General features: G+C 40.3%; 1 protein-coding gene across 1 annotated transcript in view; it reads left to right on the forward strand.

The window, feature by feature from the left end:
- Positions 1-14,627: 14,627 nt before the first annotated feature.
- Positions 14,628-22,919, forward strand: part of n4bp1 (nedd4 binding protein 1) — a 30,923-nt gene continuing 22,631 nt past the window's right edge. The window contains exons 1-2 of the mRNA XM_063066916.1: positions 14,628-15,085; positions 19,673-21,228. Coding sequence (XP_062922986.1) covers positions 14,726-15,085; positions 19,673-21,228 — 1,916 coding nt within the window. The 5' untranslated portion in view covers positions 14,628-14,725. The remainder of the gene's footprint in view (positions 15,086-19,672; positions 21,229-22,919) is intronic.

Below are 22,919 nucleotides of genomic sequence, written 5' to 3' on the forward strand. Positions count from 1 at the left end.
GCAGAGGCTTAAACATACGTAACTGCTTTTTGTAACTTCCTTTCCCTCTAAAGCTCATTCACTCTTCCTTTCTCTCTCACTCTGCCTCACCCGCTCATTCCCTTTCTTTTCCTTTCCGCTTGTAAATGAAAGTAACATCCAATGTTTAATTTAGATAGTACCTGTTGTTATTTCAAACTATCTCTTAGCACAGTATTTCTCATTTCCTTTCTCATTCTTGCTCACTCACACATTTTCTTCTCTCCCTCTCACACACACATACACATATTTTCTCTCTATCATCCTGTTTGAATCAATAGGAATGTCCTATGCCTGGTACCTTCTTACTTTAGACAGAAAAAACTATTCCAGTTTCATCCTTGAAGCACTGACTTACAAATACCCCGCATTATTTTTCACTTCCTCTCTAAGCATGATTCAAGTCTCAATGTCTCAAGTTTAATGGACTGAGGAGAGATGTGTAACCAAAAAGCAGAGTTAATGTCACTTTTTTTAAGTCAAGGGAAAACATACCTATGAAGGTTCAGAAGGGAGGATCAAGAGCACTGTAACTAAAACACTCTTGGTCAACACTACACAGGGTACTGGGATACATATTCTTGCTACAGTTCTGCCTACTATAATAATAGTTTTTAAGACTAGTAGAAAGGCAGAAAGGTGGCAGATGAGATTTGGTTGCAAGGTTGAAACCAGATTGAGATAATTAAAACCATAAAGGAAGTAGGAAAGGTACACAGAAAGAAACTGTTCCAAAGGCAGTTAAATGAAGAGTAAGGAGATATAATATAGTCAGAGTGTTGTAGAGTTGTACAGCATGGAGATAGGCCATTTGATTGATCTCAGATCCATGCTGACCACTCGTATTAATCCCATCTTCCAGCGTAAGGCCCATAGCTTGCTCTTCCTAGGTGATTCAGCTGCTCATCTAGACACTTCTTAAATGCTGTCAGCAACTCTGCTTGCACACCCTCTGAGGCCGTGTATTCCAGGCACTCACTGCTCTCCAGTTAAAAGATATCCCCCCCCCGCCCCCCCCCCAGATTCCCTTGAAATCTATTATCCCTTACACTAAATCCATGCCTTCTAATTTTGTCTACTTCTGATACCGGATTAGGGAGCTTAGTAAAATAGATTGCTGTGCGGTAGGGTAATTCTAGCCAGTTTCTAGAGTAGGTTACTTGATCGGCACAACATCGTGAGGCGAAGGGCCTGTAATGTGCTGTAGAGTTCTATGTTTCTATGTTTAACATGTACATGCCCCTCATAATTTTATAGACACCAGCCCTCTCTTAATCTCTCCTGTTCCAGGGAAAACAAACGCAGGCTTTCCTCATTAACTGAAATGCTCCATCCCAATGAATCTCCTCTGCACCATCTCCAGGGCTATTGTACCCTTCCTGTGCCTTGGTGACCAGAAATGCACACAGTGGTACTCCAGCTGAGGTCTGACCGATGTTTCATAAATTGGAACATCATCTCTGTGCTCTCCTATTTGACGTGCTGGCTAATGAAGTCCTGTATCCCATATATCTACGTAACTATGGGATCTATCTGCATTGCCACTTTCAAGGATCCTTCGACTCATACACCAGTGTCTTTCTGTTTCTCTGTACTCCCTAAGAGCTGATCGTTCAATTATAAACATCAAAATGCATCATCTCATTTCTCAATCCATTCAATCAATACTTCAATCTCACCTGTACCTTAAGATTACCCTCCACTCCAATAACACCACCACCGTTTCTCAAGTAACTTGCAAATTTACTGTTCCTTTTTCAATATTTTTATTGATATTATATAAATTACATGAATACAAATACAAAATTCATAAGGATATAAGTAAATAATATGAATTACATTACATTTAAATCACAGTAATATGATCACAGTATCCCATATTCCAAAACAATCATGTATAAAAAATATTGAATTATGAAATGAAATAGAATAAAATAATTGTATTTTATTTTAAAAAATCTACCTCCACTACCAAAATGAGCTGGTTGGTAAAAAAAAAAGAAGAAAAAAGAAAAATACCTTACCATATGATATTATAATAATAATAGCACAGATCCACACTTTAATAACAGTTCAAAGATTGTGAAAATAATCCTGAAAGGGTCCCCATAACATTAAGAAATCATGTTTAGAATCAGAAAGCGAACAATGAATCTTCTCTAGATTAAGGCATAACATAACATCAGATAGCCATTGAACATGAGTGGGTGGGGTGGCCTTCTTTCACTTGAGCAAGATCGCCCTCCTGGCCATAAGAGACATAAAGACCAATACCCACAAATTAGATGGCTTCAATTTTGTAGTACTATCCTCAACAATATCAAACAAGGCAGTCAAAGGATTGGGCTTAATGCTGACATTGAAAAGTGCAGAAAAAGTTTGAAATACATCTTTCCAGAATTTTTTTAAGGCTCAGACATGACCAAAACATATGAATTAGTGTGGCCACTCTATTAGTACATCTCTCACAGTAAGGGGTAATACCTGCATAGAAACTGGAAAGCTTATCTTTAGACATATGAACTCTATGTACCACTTTGAATTGTAATAAAGAATGACGAGCACATAATGATGAAGAATTAATCAATTTTAAAATAAACTTCCAGCTCTCATCAGATATGAAAATCTGTAAATCCTTTCCCCAGTCTTCTTTAATTTTATCTAAAAGGGCCATTTTCAGTCCCAACAGTAGACCATAAATGTAAGATATTGAACCGTTATCAAAGGGTTTCAGATTAAAAATTGTATCTATTATATTCTTATCTGGACTTGTAGGGAATGTAAGTAGTTGAGATCTTAAAAAATCTGTAACCTGCAAGTATCAATAAAAGCGAGTGTTGGAAAGGTGAAACTTCATTTAAAGTTGCACAAAAGAAGAGAGATTCCCTCCATCAAACAAATCCTGAAATCACTTAATACCCAATCTATCCCATTTTTTAAAAGATGAGTCAATTAAAGATGGATCGAGAAAACAATTAGAAAATATGGGACTTGAGAGAGAGAATCTCAATACAGGTGTCCCCTGCTTTTCAAACGTTCGCTTTACGAAACCTCACTGTTACAAAAGACCTACATTAGTACCCTGTTTTCGCTTTCAGAAGGTGTTTTCACTGTTACAAAAAAAATCAGCGCACGAAAAAATCAGTGGCGAAAAAAGGCAGCGTGCGCCCCGAGCAGCCGCTCTCCCCCGGATTCAGAATGGCATTGCTTAAACACGTTGCATTGAGCAGCCGTTAGCAAGATGAGTTCTAAGGTGTTGGAAAAGCCTGAAAGAGCTCGTAAGGGTGTTACACTTAGCGTAAAACTAGACATAATTAAGCATTTCGATCGTGGTGAACGAAGCAAGGACAAAGTGAATTTGGCTTGTGGAAGCTGACGAACATGATGTTGGAGAGGTTTTGGCATCCCATGACCAAGAACTGACAGATGAAGAACTGATGCAATTGATAGAGGAAAGGATAACAATCGAAACCGAATGCAGTAGCGAAAGTGAAGCAGCTGCATGAGATTTTCACTGCAATGATAAAGTATGACTTTAATTTTGAAAGGGTACGTAGGTTTAGGGGATATTTGCAGGATGGTTTGAGTGCTTACAAAGAAATGTATGATAGAAAAATGCGCGAGGCTCAGCAGTCAAGCAAGCCTTCCACACCAGCTACAGCAGACGACGAACCTCGACCTTCGACATCAAGCCGGGCAGTCATAGGAGAAGATGAGCTGCCTGCCCTGATCAATGATGAGATGACACCCCCGTGTCCCACCACCTCAACCCCTGGGCCCCAGACAGATACTGTACCGATTCGTAGAGAATGCAGCAGTAGCCGGGAGGCACATAGCACATCTTTAAGAAAAAAGCCGATGCAATCGGCAATCGCCTCTGATCTGCGCCGACATTTACGTGCTGGGCAGCACCTAATTAATTAGCATGTTTATTTCGGCTTTTTTCTTAAAGATGTGCTGTGTGCTTCCCAGCTACCACTGCGTTCTTCGCGGCAATGTATCGGGTTGGCGGCCCGGAGGGTGGGGGCCACTGCACCACCCCAACCTGCGACGACTCAACCTAACACACCATCATCAGTGTGCTCGGCGCTGTTTTCCCAATTCCGGTAAGTGATACCACACTGTACATACATTATTTCTACTTTATATAGGCTGTGTATTTTTACCTGTTATTTGGTAGATTTGGCAGCTTCATAGTTTAAAGGTTACTGGACAGCGTGTTTATGCCAACAGCGCTTGCGTGAGATTTTCTGCTGAGAGTGCTTGCGTGAGATTTTTGCTATGGAGATCTGTGCAGGCAATCGTTATAGAGAAGTATTTCTACTTTATATAGGCTGGGTATTTATCATATCATTCCTGCTTTTACTGTATGTTACTGTTATTTTAGGTTTTATGTGTTATTTGGCATGATTTGGTAGGTTATTTTTGGGTCTGCGAACGCTCACAAAATTTTCCCATATAAAATGAATGGTAATTGTTTCTTCGCTTTATGACATTCCGGCTTACGAACCGTTTCATAGGAACGCTGTACCTTCGGGTGGCGGGGAAAACCTGTAAACCAAAATGTTTTCTAAACTGTAACCAAATCATCAATGTATGTTTAACCACCACATTGTCAATTATTTTATTTAAAGATAAAGGAAGCGAGGATCCAAGTAAAGAAATAATGGAAAATTTTATAACAGAGTTGACAAAGAAACCCATATAGGGTCATTCTCATGGTTAATGTAATATATCCAGAACGTAATATTACGTATATTAACTGCCCAATAATATAACCTAAAATTGGGTAGAGCAAATTCTCCATTCTGTTTGGTTTTTTGAAGGTGAGCTTTATTTATACGAGGTTTTTTTATTTTTCCATATATAGGAAGAAAGAATTGAATCCAAAGAGTCAAAAAAAGATTTAGGAATGAAAACAGGCACAGCTTGAAAAAGGTATATAAATTTAGGTAAGATATTCATCTTAATAGAATTGATTCGGCCAATCAATGATAAAGAGAGAAGCGACCAATTAGAGAGTGTTTTTTAACATAATTCAATCAACTTTAAAAATTTTCCTTAAATAATTCTTAATAATTCTTAGTAATTGTTACTTCTAAATACGTAAATTGTTTTCTTAAAATTTTAAAAGGAAGGTTAATATCAGTTGGTATTAAATTGCTTAAAGGAAACAGTTCACTCTTCTGTAGATTTAATTTATATCCTGAGAACTGACTAAAATTAGTCAGTAAACGGCACACAAATGGTAAGGAGGTTGTAACATTAGATATAAAAAGCAATAAGTCATCAGCATAGACCAACACTTTATGAATAGTACCTCTCCTTAAAATACCAGTGATCTCTTTAGACACTTGAAAAGCAATTGCTAAGGGTTCTAATACCAAATCAAAAAGCAGAGGGCTCAAAGGACAACCTTGTCTAGTTCACGTTGGAGTTTAAAGGGTTTAGAATTCTGAAAATGAGTACGAACCTGAGCAGAGGGAGATAGATGAAGTAATTTAATCCAAAGAATAAAATCAGGTCCAAAATTAAATTTTTCTAAGGATGTAAATATAAAGTTCCATTCAACTCTGTCAAAAGCCTTCTCCGCATCCAAAGATATCACATATTCCTTAGATGGAGAGTGCATAACATTTAACAAACACCGTATATTAAAATGGGAATATCGATATTTAATAAATCCTGTCTGATCATCCGAAACTATAGAAGATATAATATTTTCAAGTCTGCGAGCCAACACTTTAGATAAAATTTTAGTATCAAAATTGAGTAAAGAGATAGGTCTATAGGAAGAACATTCAGTCGGATTCTTATTCTTTTTGAGAATGAGTGAAATGGAAGCTTCATAAAAGGACTGCTGTAGTCTTTCTACCTTAAAGGAATCAGTAAGGGTGGAACTTAAGTGTGGTATAAGCAAGGAGGAAAAAGCCTTATAAAACTCTCCAGAGAATCCATTGGGTCCTGGGGATTTCCCAGAATGCAATTAATTCTCGAATAGCCTGAGCAATTTCCTCCTGGGAAATACATTGATCCAATTGCCTACAATCATCTAACAAGAGATTAGGAATATTTAATTGATCTAAAAAATAATTTATTGCAATATTATCATTAACAGAGTCAGAACTATACAATTTAGAATAAAATTTCCTATAAGTGTCATTAATTTCAAGGTGGTCAGTTGTCATGTGCTCATTAATTTTTTTTAATTTGCCGCTTGGCTGAAAATTGCTTCAATTGATTAGCCAGTAGCTTACCAGTTTTATCTCAGTGAATATAAAATTGACTTCTATCTTTTAAAAGCTGGCTTTCAACTGGATACCTTAGAAGAAGATCATATTTAGTTTTAGTTTTAATATGTCTCTTATATGCTTCAGGATCACGTACCGAAGCATATTTATGGTCCAGTTGCTTTAACTGATTGGCTAATTCATTCCTCTCTTTATTAGCTTTTTTAATGATGTTTGCAGTATAAGAAATAACTTGACCCCAGATGTATGTTTTAAAAGTATCCCACATAATAAGGCTAGATGTCTCTTCCAACGTATTTTCTTCAAAAAAAAGAGTAATTTGATTCTCCATAAATTTAAAAAATCCTCATCAGATAATAGAGTTAAATTAAATCCTCAAAATCTACTCATGGGGATAGGACCAGGAAGATTTAAAGATAGAATTACAGGAGAGTGGTCAGAAATAGCAATCTCTTTACATTCGATCGATCGGACTAATGGAATCATTTGACTATCAATAAAAAAATAGTCAATCCTGGTATAAGAACAATGAATGTGAGTGAAAAATGAGTACTCCTTGTCCGTCAGATGGAGAAAACGCCAAGCATCAACTATACCATATTTAGTTAGAAAAGATTGGATAAACAAAGCTGATTTATTAAGTGTGGCTGGATTAGTAGATGAGTGATCTATTACTGGATCTAACCAGCAGTTAAAATCTCCTCCCATCACAAGGTAGTAAGTACATAAATCTGGCAAAAATGAAAATAGACGTTCAAAAAATCCTGAATCATCTACGTTGGGGGCATATACATTAGCAAAAACAATCAATTTACTGTCTAAATTCCCTGATACAATAGCAAATCGACCATTAGGGTCTGAAACAACTTTAAGCTGAATAAAGGAAACTGTATTATCTACAAAAATCGAAACTTCACGTGATTTTGCATTAAACAAAGAATGGAATTGAATATCCTTCCACCGAGTAAAAAACCATAAGCTATCACAGTTGTGTATGTGAGTTTCTTGTAAAAAAAATAATGGGTGCTTTTAATTTTTTAATATAAGCAAACACTTTGTTCCTTTTGATGGGGTGATTCAGCCCTTTCACATTCAAACTAAATAAGTTAATATTTCGAACCATTTTAAATACCAATCAACATGTAATCAAAAGATCTGGCCATAAGTTATTAAAACTAGAAAGGAAACCGTAAAGTAAGGTATTCAAACAACAATCATATATTCAACCCAACACAGCTCCCAGAGGAAAATAGGCCTTATCCCTTCCCCCACCCAAAGCGAGACAGCTGACCAATAGACAGTCAGTGAGCTAAGAACTAAGTACCCACCCCAAAAAATCCTGTTGACAGAAAAAAACTCCAGTCCTGGAAGGTCATTATGTCCCTGCCAAGACACAACATAAAAAGGAAAATAACCCAGTATTCAAAAATATGAAAGGATCAGTTTAAACAAATTCAAAGAAAACTGTATTAAAATAAAGCCTCAAAAAGGGATAAAATAAAGAGGTATCAAAAAAAACATAACAAAAGACAATATATGAACAGCCAAAATGTAAGCTTAATGAAACCTTATTTCAAATTCATATTAACAGAAGAAAAAACTTGATCAAATAAGAAATATAACAGTTTTAGACTTCATTCTTCAGAAACTCTTCTGCATCTTCAACCGACTTTATTCTTTTTCGCAATCCATTCTTCAAAACAATACTCAGATGGGTGGGGAACTGAAGGGATGGTTTATATCCTTTGTTGTAAAATTCCAACATAACTTCTTTATACTTCATGCGATCAGCCATAACTTCAGGTGAATAGTCTTCCACAAATCTAACCTTGTAATTTTGGAAATCAATTATTCCTTGTCACCAGGTATGGCAAATTAAAAGGTCCTTAATATGAAATTCATGAAAGCTTTGTACGACCGATCTGGGTTTCGCCACCGAGGACAGCAGCTTCAAAGTCGGGGAGCGATAAGCTTGATCAAGCTTCAGCTCGGAAGTGAATAAAGCAGGGAAATGCTGCTTCAGAAAGTTTGCAAAAAACTTTGTAGGGTCAGCGCCTTCAATTGATTCTCCAAGACCCAGGATTCGCAAGTTATTTCTCACAACACGCTGGAGGAACTCAGCAGGTCGGGCAGCATCCGTGGAAACGATCGGTTGATGTTTCGATCCGGAACCCTTCATCAGGACTGTAGCGGGGAAGGGGCGGAGGCCCTATAAAGAAGGTGGGGGGAGGGTGGGAAGGAGAAGGCTGGTAGGTTCCGGGTGAAAAACCAGTAAAGGGTAAGATAAAGGGGTGGGGGAAGGGAGGCAGGGAGGTGATAGGCAGGAAAGGTGAAGAAAGAATAGGGGAAAACACAATGGGTAGTAGAAGGAGGTGGAACCATGAGGGAGGTGGTAGGCAGCTGGGGGAGGGGGCAGAGTGACATAGGGATAGGGGAAGGGAGGGGGAGGGAATTACCGGAAGTTGGAGAATTCTATGTTCATACCAAGATTATGCGGATCCACAGATTATTTTGTGTTTGCAAATTATTTCTCCTGTTTCTATTTTTGAGACTGATAATCCTTTTCAGCATTTTATCATTGGATAAAGATAACTCTTTGCAGAGTTTAATTGTATCTTCAACGTCCTCTTCAAGTGTCATTAGCTTCGCTGTATTTTCCTGAATTCGGTTCTCATGCTCAGATAAAGTTTGTTGAATTGTATCCAATTTGCCGTTAAGTCGCTGAAGCTCCTCAGAAAATTCCAATTTTTGCCGTTTACAGAAGTCACTGATTGAATCCAAAGTGACTGGGGATTCACTTTCTGTTTCTCCTTTATTTGCAAACACTTTGGTTCTTTTCCCAGCCACAGTAAAGCAATGTTGAATATAATAAGGTTTCAGAAAAAAGACTGGTAAGAGACAATTAAGTAAACAGGGTAGGAGCAATTGAAAAACTATGTTACTCCATCAGCTGCCAACAGGGCTCTGAAGCAAATTTACTGTTAATGCATCCAATGCCCAAATCTAAATAGTTCATGCATATTACTAACAGCAAGGGTTCCAGTGCCAATCCCTGTGCGGTTACGTTTCACACAGACATCAGATCACAAATGCCAGCCTTGACCATAACCCTCTATCTTGCATGACCAAGCCAATTTCGGATCCACTTTATCAACTTGCCCTGGATCCCATGGTCGTTAACCTTTTGGACCAGACTCCAACATGTGTTCTTGACAAGAGCTTTGATATTATCCAGATCGACGACACTGCCCTCATCCATACACATTGTTACTGCTTCAAAAAATGCATTCAGGTTGGTCAGATTAGGCCTGCTTTGGATAAAGGCATACTGGCTTTCGAGTGATCATTCATACTGTCCCTATTAGGCTTACAGGTTTGTAATTACCAGGCCCTATTTTCCTTCTTGAACAGAGGAACTATATTTGCCATCCTGAAGTCATCTAACCTCACTTGTAGCCAGAACTTCAGTCAAAGTCCCCACAACCTTCTCCCTTGCCACCATAGATAAATCTCATCTGGCCTGTGAATTTATCCAACCTTTGGCCATTGTGTAGCTCATCTTCAATTATAGAAAAATGTGCCAGATTTTCATCTTCCCCTTCTCTGAAAGTCTCTTTCCACTACAAAGTCTGTTTCCTTTGTAAATACCAATGAAGAGCACTCATTTAGGACCACATCTATACTTTCTGGTTCCATGGTTATATGTAAAGGTGACTAGCAAAGGAATTACAAGATCACGGTCCTTAACAAAAGGATGATGTTACAAATGTATTTTTTTCTGCACAATGAATTGTTGGAAGCACTGATATACAAGACATCCTACAACACGTTGATGACACCACAATTTAGAATACTATGTACCATTCTAAACGAAGGAATCAGAATCAGCTTTAATATCACTGGCATGCATCGTGAAATTTGTTGCTTTGTAGTAGAAGTACACTACAATACATAATAATTTTTATACTGTAAATTACTGTGTATATATATATATATATATATATATATAAAGCAAATTAAGAAAGTAGTTCAAAAATAGAGAAACAAATTAGTGAGGTAGTGTTCATGGGAAAGAAGCTGTCCTTGAAATGTTGAGTGTGTATCTTCAGGCCCCTGTACTTCCTTCTTGATGGTAGAAATGCAAAGAGGGCACATCCTGGGTGATGGATGTCTTTGATGGTGAATGTCCTTGATGGTGGATGTCATTGATGGTGAATGACCTTGATGGTGAATGTCATTGATGATGGATATCCTTGATGGTGGATGTCTTTGATGGTGAATGACCTTGATGGTGAAGGTCCTTGATGGTGGATGTCTTTGATGGCAAATGTCATTGATGATGGATATTCCTCAGCCCAAAATGTCGACTGTACCTCTTCCTATAGATGCTGCCCAGCCTGCTGCGTTCACCAGCATTTTTTGTGTGTGTTGCTTGACGGTGGATGTCTTTGATGGTGGATGTCATTGATAATGGATGTCATTGATGATGGATGACGCATTCTTAAAGTATCACCTTTTGAAGGTGTCCTTGATGCTGGGGAGGACAGTGCCTGCTATGGAGCTAGCTCTGTTTACAACTTTCTGCAGCTTTTTCTGATCCTATGCAGTGGCCCCTCCACACCAGATGGTGATGCAACCTATTAGAATGCTCTCCCCAGTACACCTGTAGAAATCTGTGAAAGTCTTCAGTGACGTACCAAGTTTCCTCAAACTCCTAATAAAATATGGACGTATTATGCCTTCTTTGTAATTGCATCAATATGTTGTGCCCAGGATAGATCCTCCGAGATGTTGACACTCAGGAACTTGAAACTGCTCACCTTTTCCACTTCTGATCCCTCAATGAGTGTGTGTTCTGAGTTCCCCTTTCTGAAGTCGTCAATAAATTCCTTGGTCTTACTGACATGACAATAAGTGCAAGCTGATCTATTTTGCTCCACATGTCATCCGGTCATCACCTGAAACTCTGCCAACAATAGTCGATTCATCAGCAAATTCAAAGTTCAAAGTACATTCATCATCAAAGAATGTATACTATATACAACCTAGAGGTGCATCTCCTTACAGGCAGCCACAAAACAAAGAAACCCAATAGAATCCATTAAAAAGGACTGCCAAATACCAAATGTGCAAAAAATAAGAACAAATCATGCAAACAATAAAAGGTAAGCAAATAACATTCATAACTAAAGTCCATGGAAGTGAGTTCACAGCCACGAAGCCAGCTCATTGCTGTAGCTGGCCCAGGAGCCCATTGGTTGCAGGCCACAGTTTCAGTTCAGTGCAGGGATGAGTAAACATCGCCAACCATGGGCTTAACCCTCGCCTCAAAACCCGACACCCTGACCTTTTTAATCTGGCATGGCACTTAAATTAGTCAAACATTAGCTCGTTCTTTGCTCTCGAAACCAGGCCCTGCTGCCTCCACTCTGCCTCACCTCAGATCTACCGCTTCAACTTGGCTATGTTCACTCCAGCAGAAGCCACATTGGCTCGCTCCTTACTCTCGAGTCTGGGCCGTCACCTCGATTCAGCTGGTACATGCCACACCACAACTGTCTCACACCTTCAAGACATCAGCTCACACTGCAAAAATGCCAGGTTGTACAGGCAGTTCAAAAGCTCAACTATGAAGGGGAAGTACCAAGATATTGATTGCAATGATCGTTTTCCAGAAAAAATGTGAGTAGCAAAGAAGTTCGAAGCTTTATTTGCTGCCAGTAATGTGTCACTGTATTTCACCAGTGCCTTCTTAAAAGGCTATGCCTAACCACACAGTCGTGGGTGTAAAGAGAATAGAGCAGTGGGCTAAGCACACATCATTGAGATGCACCAGTGTTGATTGTCAGTGAGGTGGAGATATTATTTTTGATCTGCACAGACCGTGGTCTACCGATGAGGAAGTCAAAGATCCAGATGTAGAGGGTGGTACAGAGGCTCAGAATTTGAACTTGTTGATTAGTAATGAGGATATGATTGTGTTGAACACTAAGCTGTAATCAATAAAGAGCAGCCTGATGCAGGTATTACTGTTGGCCAGGTGATCCAAACATGAGTGGAGACCCAGTGAGATTGCATCTCCTGTAGACCTATTGGGGCGAAATGCAAACTGCAGCATGTCCAGGTCCTTGCTTAGGCAGGAGTTGATTCTAGCAATGAGCACCCTCTCAAAACACTTCATCATGGTAGATGTGGATGCTACTAGTCAATAGTCATTGAGGCGTTCACCTTCTTCTTGGGCAATAGTATGATCGGCGCCCTTTTGAAGCAGTGGGAAACTCCGACTGCCAGAGCTGATGTGCATCCGATTCCATCTCGAACTTCAATCGAAATTGTTTATTCGGCCTTAAAATAGCCTTCTGTAGGTAATAACTGGACTTCTTGTGTTCTGGATCACCAGTCTTGAATGCCACAGATCTAGCCCTCAGCAGACTACAAATCCCCTGGCTCATCCATGGCTTTTGGTTTGGGTATGTTTTCAAAGGCACACGCTCATCCACATAGGTTGATGAAGTTGGTGACAATTGTGGTGTATTCATTCAGACTCAAAGACAAGACCCTGAATACTGCCCAATACACCGACTCAAAGCAGTCCTGTGAGCGCTCCTCTGCCTCCCTTGACCATACCTGCTTGGTCCTCACCTCAGGTGCCACGATCTTTATTCACTGCGAGTAGAAGTTCAGCCAAGTGGGTGGACCTTCCAAAGTGTGGGCATGGGATGGCACTGTAAGCATGCTTGATGGTGGTGTACCCGTGGTCGTGTGCTTGCTCCTTTGGTTCCGCAGGTGTTATGTTGGTGGTAATTGTTTAGAAACGTCCTCAAAATGGTCAGGTTGAAATCCCCCACAATGATAGGGAAGTTATCAGTGTATGTTGCTTCATGCCTGTTGATCATGGTGCCTAGCTCCTCCAGCCTGTCTACATTAGCCTGAGGTGGAACGTACACCACTACCAGGATGATGGCAGAGAAGTCCTTCAGCAGATAAAATGGACGATACTTGACCACTAGATGTTCCAGGTAAGCTGAGCAGGACAGAGACAAAATCACCCGTCCGTGCACACAATGAGTTAACCATGAAACATTCTCCGCCTCCTCTACCTTTAAAGGACTGAACTGTCCTGTCTTTGTGGAGAATGGTGAAGCCATTGGGCTGCAGCGCTGATTCTGGTATGGCTTTAAACTGGAAATGGTGCAGAGAAGGTTCACAAGGATGTTACCAGGTTGGGACAGCTATAATTAGAAAGAGACAAGGATAATGGATAATGTGGGGCTGTTTCCCGTGGAGCATAGGGAACTGAAGGTGACCTATTCAAGGTATATAAATTCATGAGGAGCATAGAAATGGTGATAGGTCAGTCTTTTTCCCCAGGGCAGGGGAGTCTCAAATAGGTGAAAGAGGAAAGATTTAAAGAGATCGGAGGCGCAACATTTTCACATAGAGGTTAATAGCTACATGGAACAAGCTGCCAGAGAACGTGGCAGAGGCGGCTATATTTGCAAAGTTTAAAAAACATTTAGACAGTTACATGGATAAGGCTTGACAGAGTAGATGTAGGGAGGTTATAGAGTCCAGAACTAGCCATCACAATCTCAGAATAAGGGGTAGACAAGTTTGAAAAGAAATTTCTTCAATCAAGAGATGATGAATCTTTGGAATTCTTCATCCAGGAGGCTGTAGAGGTTTAGTCAATTGGTCATTCAAATCAACATGCGTTTGAGGAGGTGGTACAAAAAACAGAACAAAGGAAAGTCAGCCATGTTGAATGGGCAGAGCAGACATAGTGTATCAGGTGGCTAATTCTTATATTCTTCTGTACAGAGGGAAAGATCCTCTCAGCATCTTACTTCACGGACCTACTCAGAAACTTGCATTCCTGTTTCTGTATCTTCTTGATACAGATTCCATGGGTTAAAATGACGAAGACCCAACATAAACTGGCAGAAGTCCAGTTCTGACGAAGGATCATCGACCAGAAGCAATAAATAGTTACCATGTCCACGGATGGTGCCTAACCTGCTGACCTACTGAGTAGCCTCAGCATTTTCTCCTTTTACTTCAGATTTCCAGCAAATCAACTGGCAAGTTTTTAAGCAAACTCAAAAGGGCCTCGTTAATAGTAATTCCACCCTTTCTTAATGTGAATGCATTGTGTAATTTGCAGGTATACTCCCGTTTACACATAGAACACGGAACTCCCCAATATGGCATCATCGAGCCCAGGAAAGTCCCTATCCACTGCTCGCGCCCGTGCTCGTGCCCGAGCTTGTGCCCGTCCGCGCACTAACGGAGCCCGCCTATGGGCGAGCAGAGCGCACTTCCGCGCTGACGTGACGTTTGCTGCGTGGTGACGTCAATGCCCGGGCAGTCTGGTTTCCCCCCACCTCCTGTGTTGAGGTGGATTCGCGATGTCGAAGAGTGGAGACGGAGCTCGGCCCTGGTCACGGTAGCGCTTCATGGCCACCAGTAACTACACCGAGCGGCCCATCATGGCTGGAGTGGCGACTTCGAGCCATCATATGGCTCAAAACCAGCCGTACAGAATAGGTCCTTCCGGAAGCTCGGACATAATTCCCCGCCGATGCCAGGCGCAGGACATCGGCCAGGTCGAGGCCCAGGTTAGCGATGAGTTCGCCGTATCCAGAGACAAGCAGATTTACCTGGAGAACAACAAAGACGTAATTCAAGAACTCTTCCAGGTTGTCCTGACCATCTTGGCGCCGACGCCTATGGCACAATACCTATCGGAGTCGGTTGACTCTCAGCAGATCTGGGCCCAACTGAAGGGGACTCAGGAGCATGTGAAGAAAGCGAAGGTAGGCTATGGGAATGCCTTAGGGCGAGTTCTACCTCGGCCTATTGGCCTCAGACTTGGTGTTTCTGTTCATTCTCGATCTTCTCCCCAAGGAGGGGTAAAGCCGGAAATAGGCCAACAAAAATAACCCCAGTCGGCCGTGTTACACGAACGTTTTAACAGTAAACATTATGGATGATAGACTTCTTCACAAACGATTTCTTTGTTCTGGTTTTGAAATTGTTGCTTAGGCCGGGAAACTAAGTTTGGTACTTCCCAAGTGTTTGGGCTAACTTTGGGACTTTTTAATACACGAAATTTAACTTTTAATGTATACTAATTCCATGATAAATCCTTGGTGTCTTCAGATACGGAATAAGAATCTAGTTCTGAAAGGGGAAGTTAATTGTGTTACTTTAATTGGATTCGCTGTACACTTCAAGACAGGACGGTGACTTGTGTTTTAGCAAAAGCTTGATTCTTGAGAGGTTAAATTTTCCAGCCAATGCTATTAAATTTTAAAAGGCAGGTTCTTTTTCTTCAAAAAGAAATTTAGGGTTCTTTCAGGCTTGGTGTGAGTTTGAATGGAACATAATACTGTTGACCTATGGGAGAAAAGCAAAATGTTTAGAATACTTGACATGTAAGTCATGGCATGTTTACAGAAAATTCCATGGTTGCAACATTCAAAAGCTGCAATTTAATTGAATCATTAGTTTGTTAAACAATCTTTTATAAAAATAGGTAGAATGATGCTAAATATACAAACGTTTGTAATTTTGCCCTTTGTTTTTAGTCAACCAATTGGAGCAAAATGAAAACTGAACTGAAAAGTTCAAATAATACCAGTGGGGAAAGAAATCAAGTTGGCAAGGCTAAAATTTTGGATTAAGGACTCATCCTTTGGGGAATCATAACACTGGGTGTTTTCTGTCTGCAATTTGTGCTATTCTATTTGATCTATAGAATGCTCTGTAGAGTGTTGTTTTTTGCTGGGTGCTCTAGTTCCCCTTGTTCCCCAATTCCTAAGGCTATGCCTGATTGGCTACTGTAAATTACCACTTGTTATAGGCAACTGAATAAAAATGTAATTAATAGTAAATGTTACAGGGTAATAAAGACAAAATAAAATTGAGATTGCTCTGCTGAGGATAGGCTTGAATCTGAGGGGCCAAACGCCCAACTGCAGTTGTCATTAAATATTTTAAGAACATGAAAAGCAAGAAAATGAATATGTTGCAAAGATTGAAAGATGTGCAGTGTCTGCGATAGGTTGCTGATTAAGGTGACTAGTAACTAAGAAGATAGGGCTTTCCCTCGGACTGAACAGTGTCTTCTACATAGTGGGCATCCAATCTGGATATAGTTGCAACACACATAAAAGTTGCTGGTGAACGCAGCAGGCCAGGCAGCAATCCTGACGAAGGGTTTCGGCCAGCAACGTCGACTGTACCTCTTCCGAGAATTGCTGCCTGGCCTGCTGTGTTCACCAGCAACTTTTATGTGTGTTGCTTGAAATTCCAGCATCTGCAGATTTCCTCATGTTTGGACATAGTTGCTCCAGTTTTTCTCCAGCATTTGAGCTAATAGGCTTTCAAGGTGAAGTAGCAATGTTCCTGGGTGATGAAAAGTGAAGAAATAAAGAGCAGGTATTGCAATTGCCATGTTTGCATGGGAAGTGCTCCAAGGAGGAGGATTGGTTTTGGATGGGAGCGGCTATGAGGGAATCATGGAAGCAACAGGTCCCTCTGAATGCTGAAAGGGGAGGGGAAGACATCTAGCTGTGAAATTTTATTACAGACGGCAGAAATTGTGGGGGCTAAAAGTGGAGGCTGATGGAATGCAAGATGAGAGGAACCATATCTCTCTCCATTGGGGGGGAGGTTGGTGAGAGCCTGTACTGGAAGTATAGTCGGCCAACTATGGTTAAAGGAAACTCAAACAACAGGAATTCTGCAGATGCTGGAAGTTCAAGCAACACACATCAAAGTTGCTGGTGAACGCAGCAGGCCAGGCAGCATCTGTAGGAAGAGGTGCAGTCGACGTTTCAGGCCGAGACCCTTCGTCAGTCCTGAAGGGTCTCGGCCTGAAACGTCGACTGCACCTCTTCCTACAGATGCTGCCTGGCCTGCTGCGTTCACCAGCAACTTTGATGTGTGTTGCTTAAAGGAAACTCATGGTTGAGGACAAAAACACAAATATTAAAGGTACTGGTGTGGAAAGTCTTGTGATCAGACAAAGTACATTGGAGCAAATAGAGTCCTTGCAGGAAGTAGGGTAGGAGGAGGTGCAGCCAGCCAAGTTGTGGGGGGGGGGGCGAGGGTGGTTGGTAGGCTTGTAATGGATACTAGTTGCTAACCTATTCCCTGAGACGAGGTGATAAAAGTAAGGGAAGAATCATATATGGGCCAATTGACAGAGCAGGGTGGAAATTGTCAGTGAAGAGCCCAGAGCTACATTTTTGATTTGCAGAAAATGAGCAGAGGTGAAGGCGAATTCTTTTCAAGAGTTTAGCCAGGTGAAGAGGAGTGGTGATGAAACACGACTGCCTCGCCTCAGTTTAGGGAAGAAGTGAAAGTTTCACCGTGGATTGAAAACTGTCACAGTTAGGGTGGTACTAAATTCAACACTAATAAAAGTGCGAAGTGCTAGACAAGTGGAAAAACAGAGTTAAGGGAGGAAGAAATGAATCTTGGGACAAAAATGGTGGAAATAATAGGTTTGTTGGGGTACTCCTGCTTCTGCATTTTTGGAGAGGAATTAATACATAGGTTGACTGGGATCTGGAGCCTGTGGGGCTGTTGACTAGATAAAATGAGGCCTGTAATTGTCTGGAACTCAGTGGTCTTGATGTTTAGCATTGGTATGGTAGGATGTATTTTACACTTGATACAGTTTCTGAGGTAGAGGTCAGTTTGCAATATCACATACATCTTGGGTTGTTTGATGGAATTGGTCTCTAGTGAGTGGGGTACAGTAAGTTCAGAGGGGGTAGATCAGAATGAGTAAAGACTGTTGAAATAGTCAATGTTGTGTCATCACTTATCACAGAATAGGTTTAGAGGGGGTAAAAGCTGAGAGTCAAATTGATTTGAGAATTCAGGAAACGAAAATGCATCCACCATCTGAGGTGAAGAATTGTAGCTGAAGAATAGATGCAGCGATAAATGCAACAGCTGATGAGTTCAGCATCATGTCAGGTTCAGAATTCATTATGATGGGGGAATAAAGAATTGAAGCTGAGGAAGTTCAGAATGGATATAGTGAAAAAGTCAAGTGAAGAGATTGGGTTGGAAGAAAAGGAAGGGGAATCTTAGAAACATAGAAAGAAACATATAAAACTTACAGCACAATACAGGCCCTTTGGCCCACAAAGTTGTGCTGAAAATGTTCCTACCTTAGGGTTACCCATAGCCCTCTATTTTTCTAAACTCCATGAAAAAGTCTCTTAAAAGACCATATTGTATCCGCCTCCACCATCATTGCCGGCAGCCCATTCCACGCACTCACCACTCTCTGCATTAAAAAAACTTACCCCTGACATCTCCTCTGTACCTACTCCTCAGCACCTTAAACCTGTGCCCTGTTGTGGCAGCCATTTCAGCCCTGGGAAAAAGCCTCTGACTATCCACTCAATCAGTGCCTCTCATCATCTTATACACCTCTGTCAGGTCATCTGTCATCTTCTGTTGCTCCAAGGAGAAAAGGCAGAGTTTCCCCAATCCAGGCAACATCCTTATAAATCTCCTGTACACTCTTTCTATGGTTTCCAAATCCTTCTGTAGTGAGGCAACCAGAACTGAGCACAGTACTCCAGGTGGGGTCTGACCAGAGTCCTATATAGATGCAACGTTACCTCTCGGCTCCTAAGTTCAGTTCCACGATTGATGAAGGCCAATACACTGTATGCCTTCTTAATCACAGACTCAACTTGAACAGCTGCTTTGAGTGTCCTGTGGACTCAGACCCCAAGATCCCTCTGATCCTCCACACTGCCAAGAATCTCATCGTTAATACTATAGTTTTCCCCCTCTGTAACTTAACACACTACTCACATGATCCACTGAGTTTTTCTAGCATTTTGTTTGATCCTCCACATTCCATTTTGTTGTTTTTTTTAATGAAGCACCCTTGGCCCAAAACTTGACAGTTTTTCTCCAGTTAATGCTGCTGGATCCCCTGAGTTTTCCAATATTCTCTTTTTTTGGGGTATAAATTGATTTGCTTGGGCTAGACATGATCAGTTTCAAAACGAGTTGTTTCTAATTTTATCCAAGGTCAAACATAATTTTTCATAATTCTCCATTCTGATGTAATGATGCTCTGAATATTGGTCATTTTACTATATAATTTTTACAGCTAAATGTTAAATTATTTTGCCTTAGAATATTCTATTAAGTGCATTGTTCTTGTATCTCGTTTCAAAATTGCCAAGTAACATTTGGAGTTGTCACTTGGATCAACAATAATACTACCTTTCCTTGTCCATTTTACAAAAAAAAATCTTGATCTTCTCCCCCCCCCCCCCACAAAGACTGAGAATAGACCATTTGCAGAAGTAGAAGTGTTGAATGAATAGCCATCTAATTTTGTTTTGCCTTTCTTTTAGGAATATATCAAAGGCATTTGTAATCCAGAGCTTCTTCAAATTGAGTGTTATCCGAAGGATATGCATTGCATTTTTGCAGGAGCCAGGGGCTTGTTTCTGAAGAGTCTTATACAAGACACTTGTGCTGACATCTCCATGAAAAGTGCCGGAGTGATTGCCATTAATGGATGTGCCGAGGCAGTGATAATGGCAAAAACCCGAATACAGCAGTTTGTGAAGCTCTTTAGAGACAATCAATGCTTACCACCCGGAAGGGAATCTTACATTAAAAGAAAGTTCAAACTTTTTGTAGAATTACATACTGATAAATACACAATGGATTTGCTGCTCTTGCCAAGTTCCGTACAGGAGGAGCTACTGAATCTTACTCAAGAAGTACTTCATCTTAAAACATGTATAGATCTTACTTTGGATAGTGATCATTCCCAACCTGTTGTCCACGATGCAGTTAATTCTTCTCTAGAGACACAGTGTCCAGAGGAAAAATGTGATGATCTGTCTTTTGAAGAATCTAGAAAGCAGGCTGGCACACCTGTATCTGAACTAGCTCACCAAATGGACACAGTGTTTACACAAGATACACAACAGTCAGGAAGAGAAACAGAAACATCTCACGAGGAGACATCAGTGGTTAAGGAAAGACAGTCATGCAAAAGAAGATCGTCTGCTAGTGAAGACAGACATACAAAACGGCAGTTTTCTGGCGATATTGATGAGTTCACTGCAATTAATGCTACAACAAAATCACCTTGCATTGATTTGGTCTCTGATTCTGATGTATTGGTTCATCACTTAAGTGGACAGCAAGATAATCAAATTGAGGAAGACTCTACCACTGCTACTTCAGAAAAGGAGTTCAGAATGCTAGTGGAGTTTTTTAGGTCAATGGGTTATTCCATTGATATTATTAAAAAAGTCATTAAGGAAATGGGAGAGACTGAGGAACCTATGGAACTGCTAAAGAAAATTGTTGAAGAAAGTAACCGTTTGGAAAAAGAGCAGGCCAGTGAGACAGATCAAAAATCTGTTCCAAATACTATTCGTGAAAGGCTAACAAATAAAGCAAGGAATTCACACGTGAAGAAACTTGAAGTTTGTACTGTTGGAACTGCTGAAGATAGACCGAGAAAGCAAATATCTGGTTCAAGCACCAGTTCTTTTCCACAGAGAAATGAGTTACTTAAAGAAAATTTCCGTTCTGAAGATGTAGCATTGATTGGTAAGGCACAGAACAACAAAGACAAAGTCTTAAAGCTGCCTGCACTCAGACCAACTAAAGGCGCTGAAAGTTTTTGCTCGGCTAAGCTTTGGACCTCTGACTTGACTAATGAGAGAATGCTAAATGAAAATGATATTGTAGCAAGAGGAAGTTCCGAACAGACTAATTTGCCTGTTAATTGTGTTGTGCCTTCTAATCAACAAGTAAGAGCTTCAGTAACTGGAGTTGAACGTTTCCATGATTTACTTAAAGGGCCTTACAAACTAAACCTAACAAACGCTCCTGGGAAACAAAATTTAAAACACATCGTAATTGATGGAAGTAATGTTGCAATGTCGTAAGTATGAAATTATTCTCAGGGTTAATTGGGTGGTATGAGCTCGTTGTTCGGAAGGGCCTTTTACTATGTTGTATATCTAAATAAATATATAAAAATGCTGGAGGAACTCAACAAGTCAGGCAATATCTTATAGTGAGGAATATACTTCATTCTTCTCCATGGATGCTAACTTGCTGAGTTCCTCCAGCACTTTGTGTGTGTTGCTCAAGATTTCCAGCTTCTGTTTGTTTTCAATATGTCATTCACAAGAGTAAGATAATCTGCTGAACATGACACTTGAAAGAAAGAATTTCTTCAAAGAAGCAAATGAGGAGGAGCTTGGTTAGGATGTGCATGGTTGGAGTTGCAGATGCAGTTACAAGACAAAAATATTTTTTAGCAGGATCTCAGAACCCATGTATACTTGGTGCCAGTGTGATAACTTCACACTTGAAAGCATATTGCAGAGGGAAATAGATAATTGATTCAGTCATTGCTGTCCAGGTTATGATCAAGAATATATGAAAATGAATGCATAAGGCCCTGTGTAGAGAGCACAAAATGTGGATGTCAGTGAGGTGGGGTTGGGGAGAGACTAAAGAATATAAATTCTGAATTGCTACTTGGTGAAATAAACTGATTTACAGATTGTCTAAAGTACTACTTTAATCTGGAGCAAAATTTAGCTTTCTTTTTGGGTAAAGTTCTTAATCACGGTGTGTTAAGGATACTTTTGGGGAAAGGCTATTTTTGATATAATAGTTTGCCACAAGAGAGAATTAGTTCTTATAGTTGTGATATTAAGGAGAGCAAGCCAATAATATAAAAGAGGATACCAGAAGTTTTTTTTTCCCAGATATATAAAGAGTAAAAGAAAGGCATGAGTGGATTATCATCCTGCTGGGAAAAAGACGCTGGAGAGTATGGGGAAACAAAAATATGGCAGATGAAATTAATAAGTCTTTTGTGACAGTCTTTACTGTGGAAGACATTAGCAGTATGCCAGAAATTCAAGTTTGTCAGGGAAGTGAGTGTGGTTGCTATTACTAAGGAGGAGGGGCTTAGAAAGCTGATAGGTCTGTAGGGAGATAAGTCACCTAGACTAGATGGACCACACCCAGGGTTCTAAAAGAGGTAGGTGAAGAGATTGTGGAGGCATTATTAATGATCTTTTTAAAAAATCACTAGATTCTGGAATGGTTCAGGAGGACAGGCAGATTACAAATGTTACTCCACTCATGAAGAAGGAGGGAGGCTGAAGAAAGGAAATTATAGGTTAGTTAGCCATGCTTCAGTGGTTGGGAGAAGTTGAAGTCCATTGTTAAGGATGAGGTTTCAGGGTACTTGGAGGCACATGATAAATAGGCCCAAGTCAACATGGTTTTCTGAAGGCAAAATCCTGCCTGACAAATTTGTTGGAATTATCTCAGGAAATAAGCAGAATAGGCAGAGAAGAATCTGTAGGGGTTTTCAGAAGGTCTTTGACAAGGTGCCACACATGAGGCTGCTAAACAAGAACCAATGGTATTACAGGAAAGATACTAGCATGGATAGAAGATTAGCTGACTGGCAGGAGGAAAAGTGTGGGGAAAAAAAGGGCTGCAGTGACTAGTGCTTTTCCACAGGGTTCATGTTGGGGTTGCTTCTTGTCATTGATTTACATGATGGTATTGATGGCTTCATGGTCAAATTTGCAGTTGATACGAAGA

Source organism: Mobula hypostoma, chromosome 14 (genome assembly GCF_963921235.1).
Source record: "Mobula hypostoma chromosome 14, sMobHyp1.1, whole genome shotgun sequence".
Lineage (NCBI taxonomy): Eukaryota > Metazoa > Chordata > Chondrichthyes > Myliobatiformes > Myliobatidae > Mobula > Mobula hypostoma.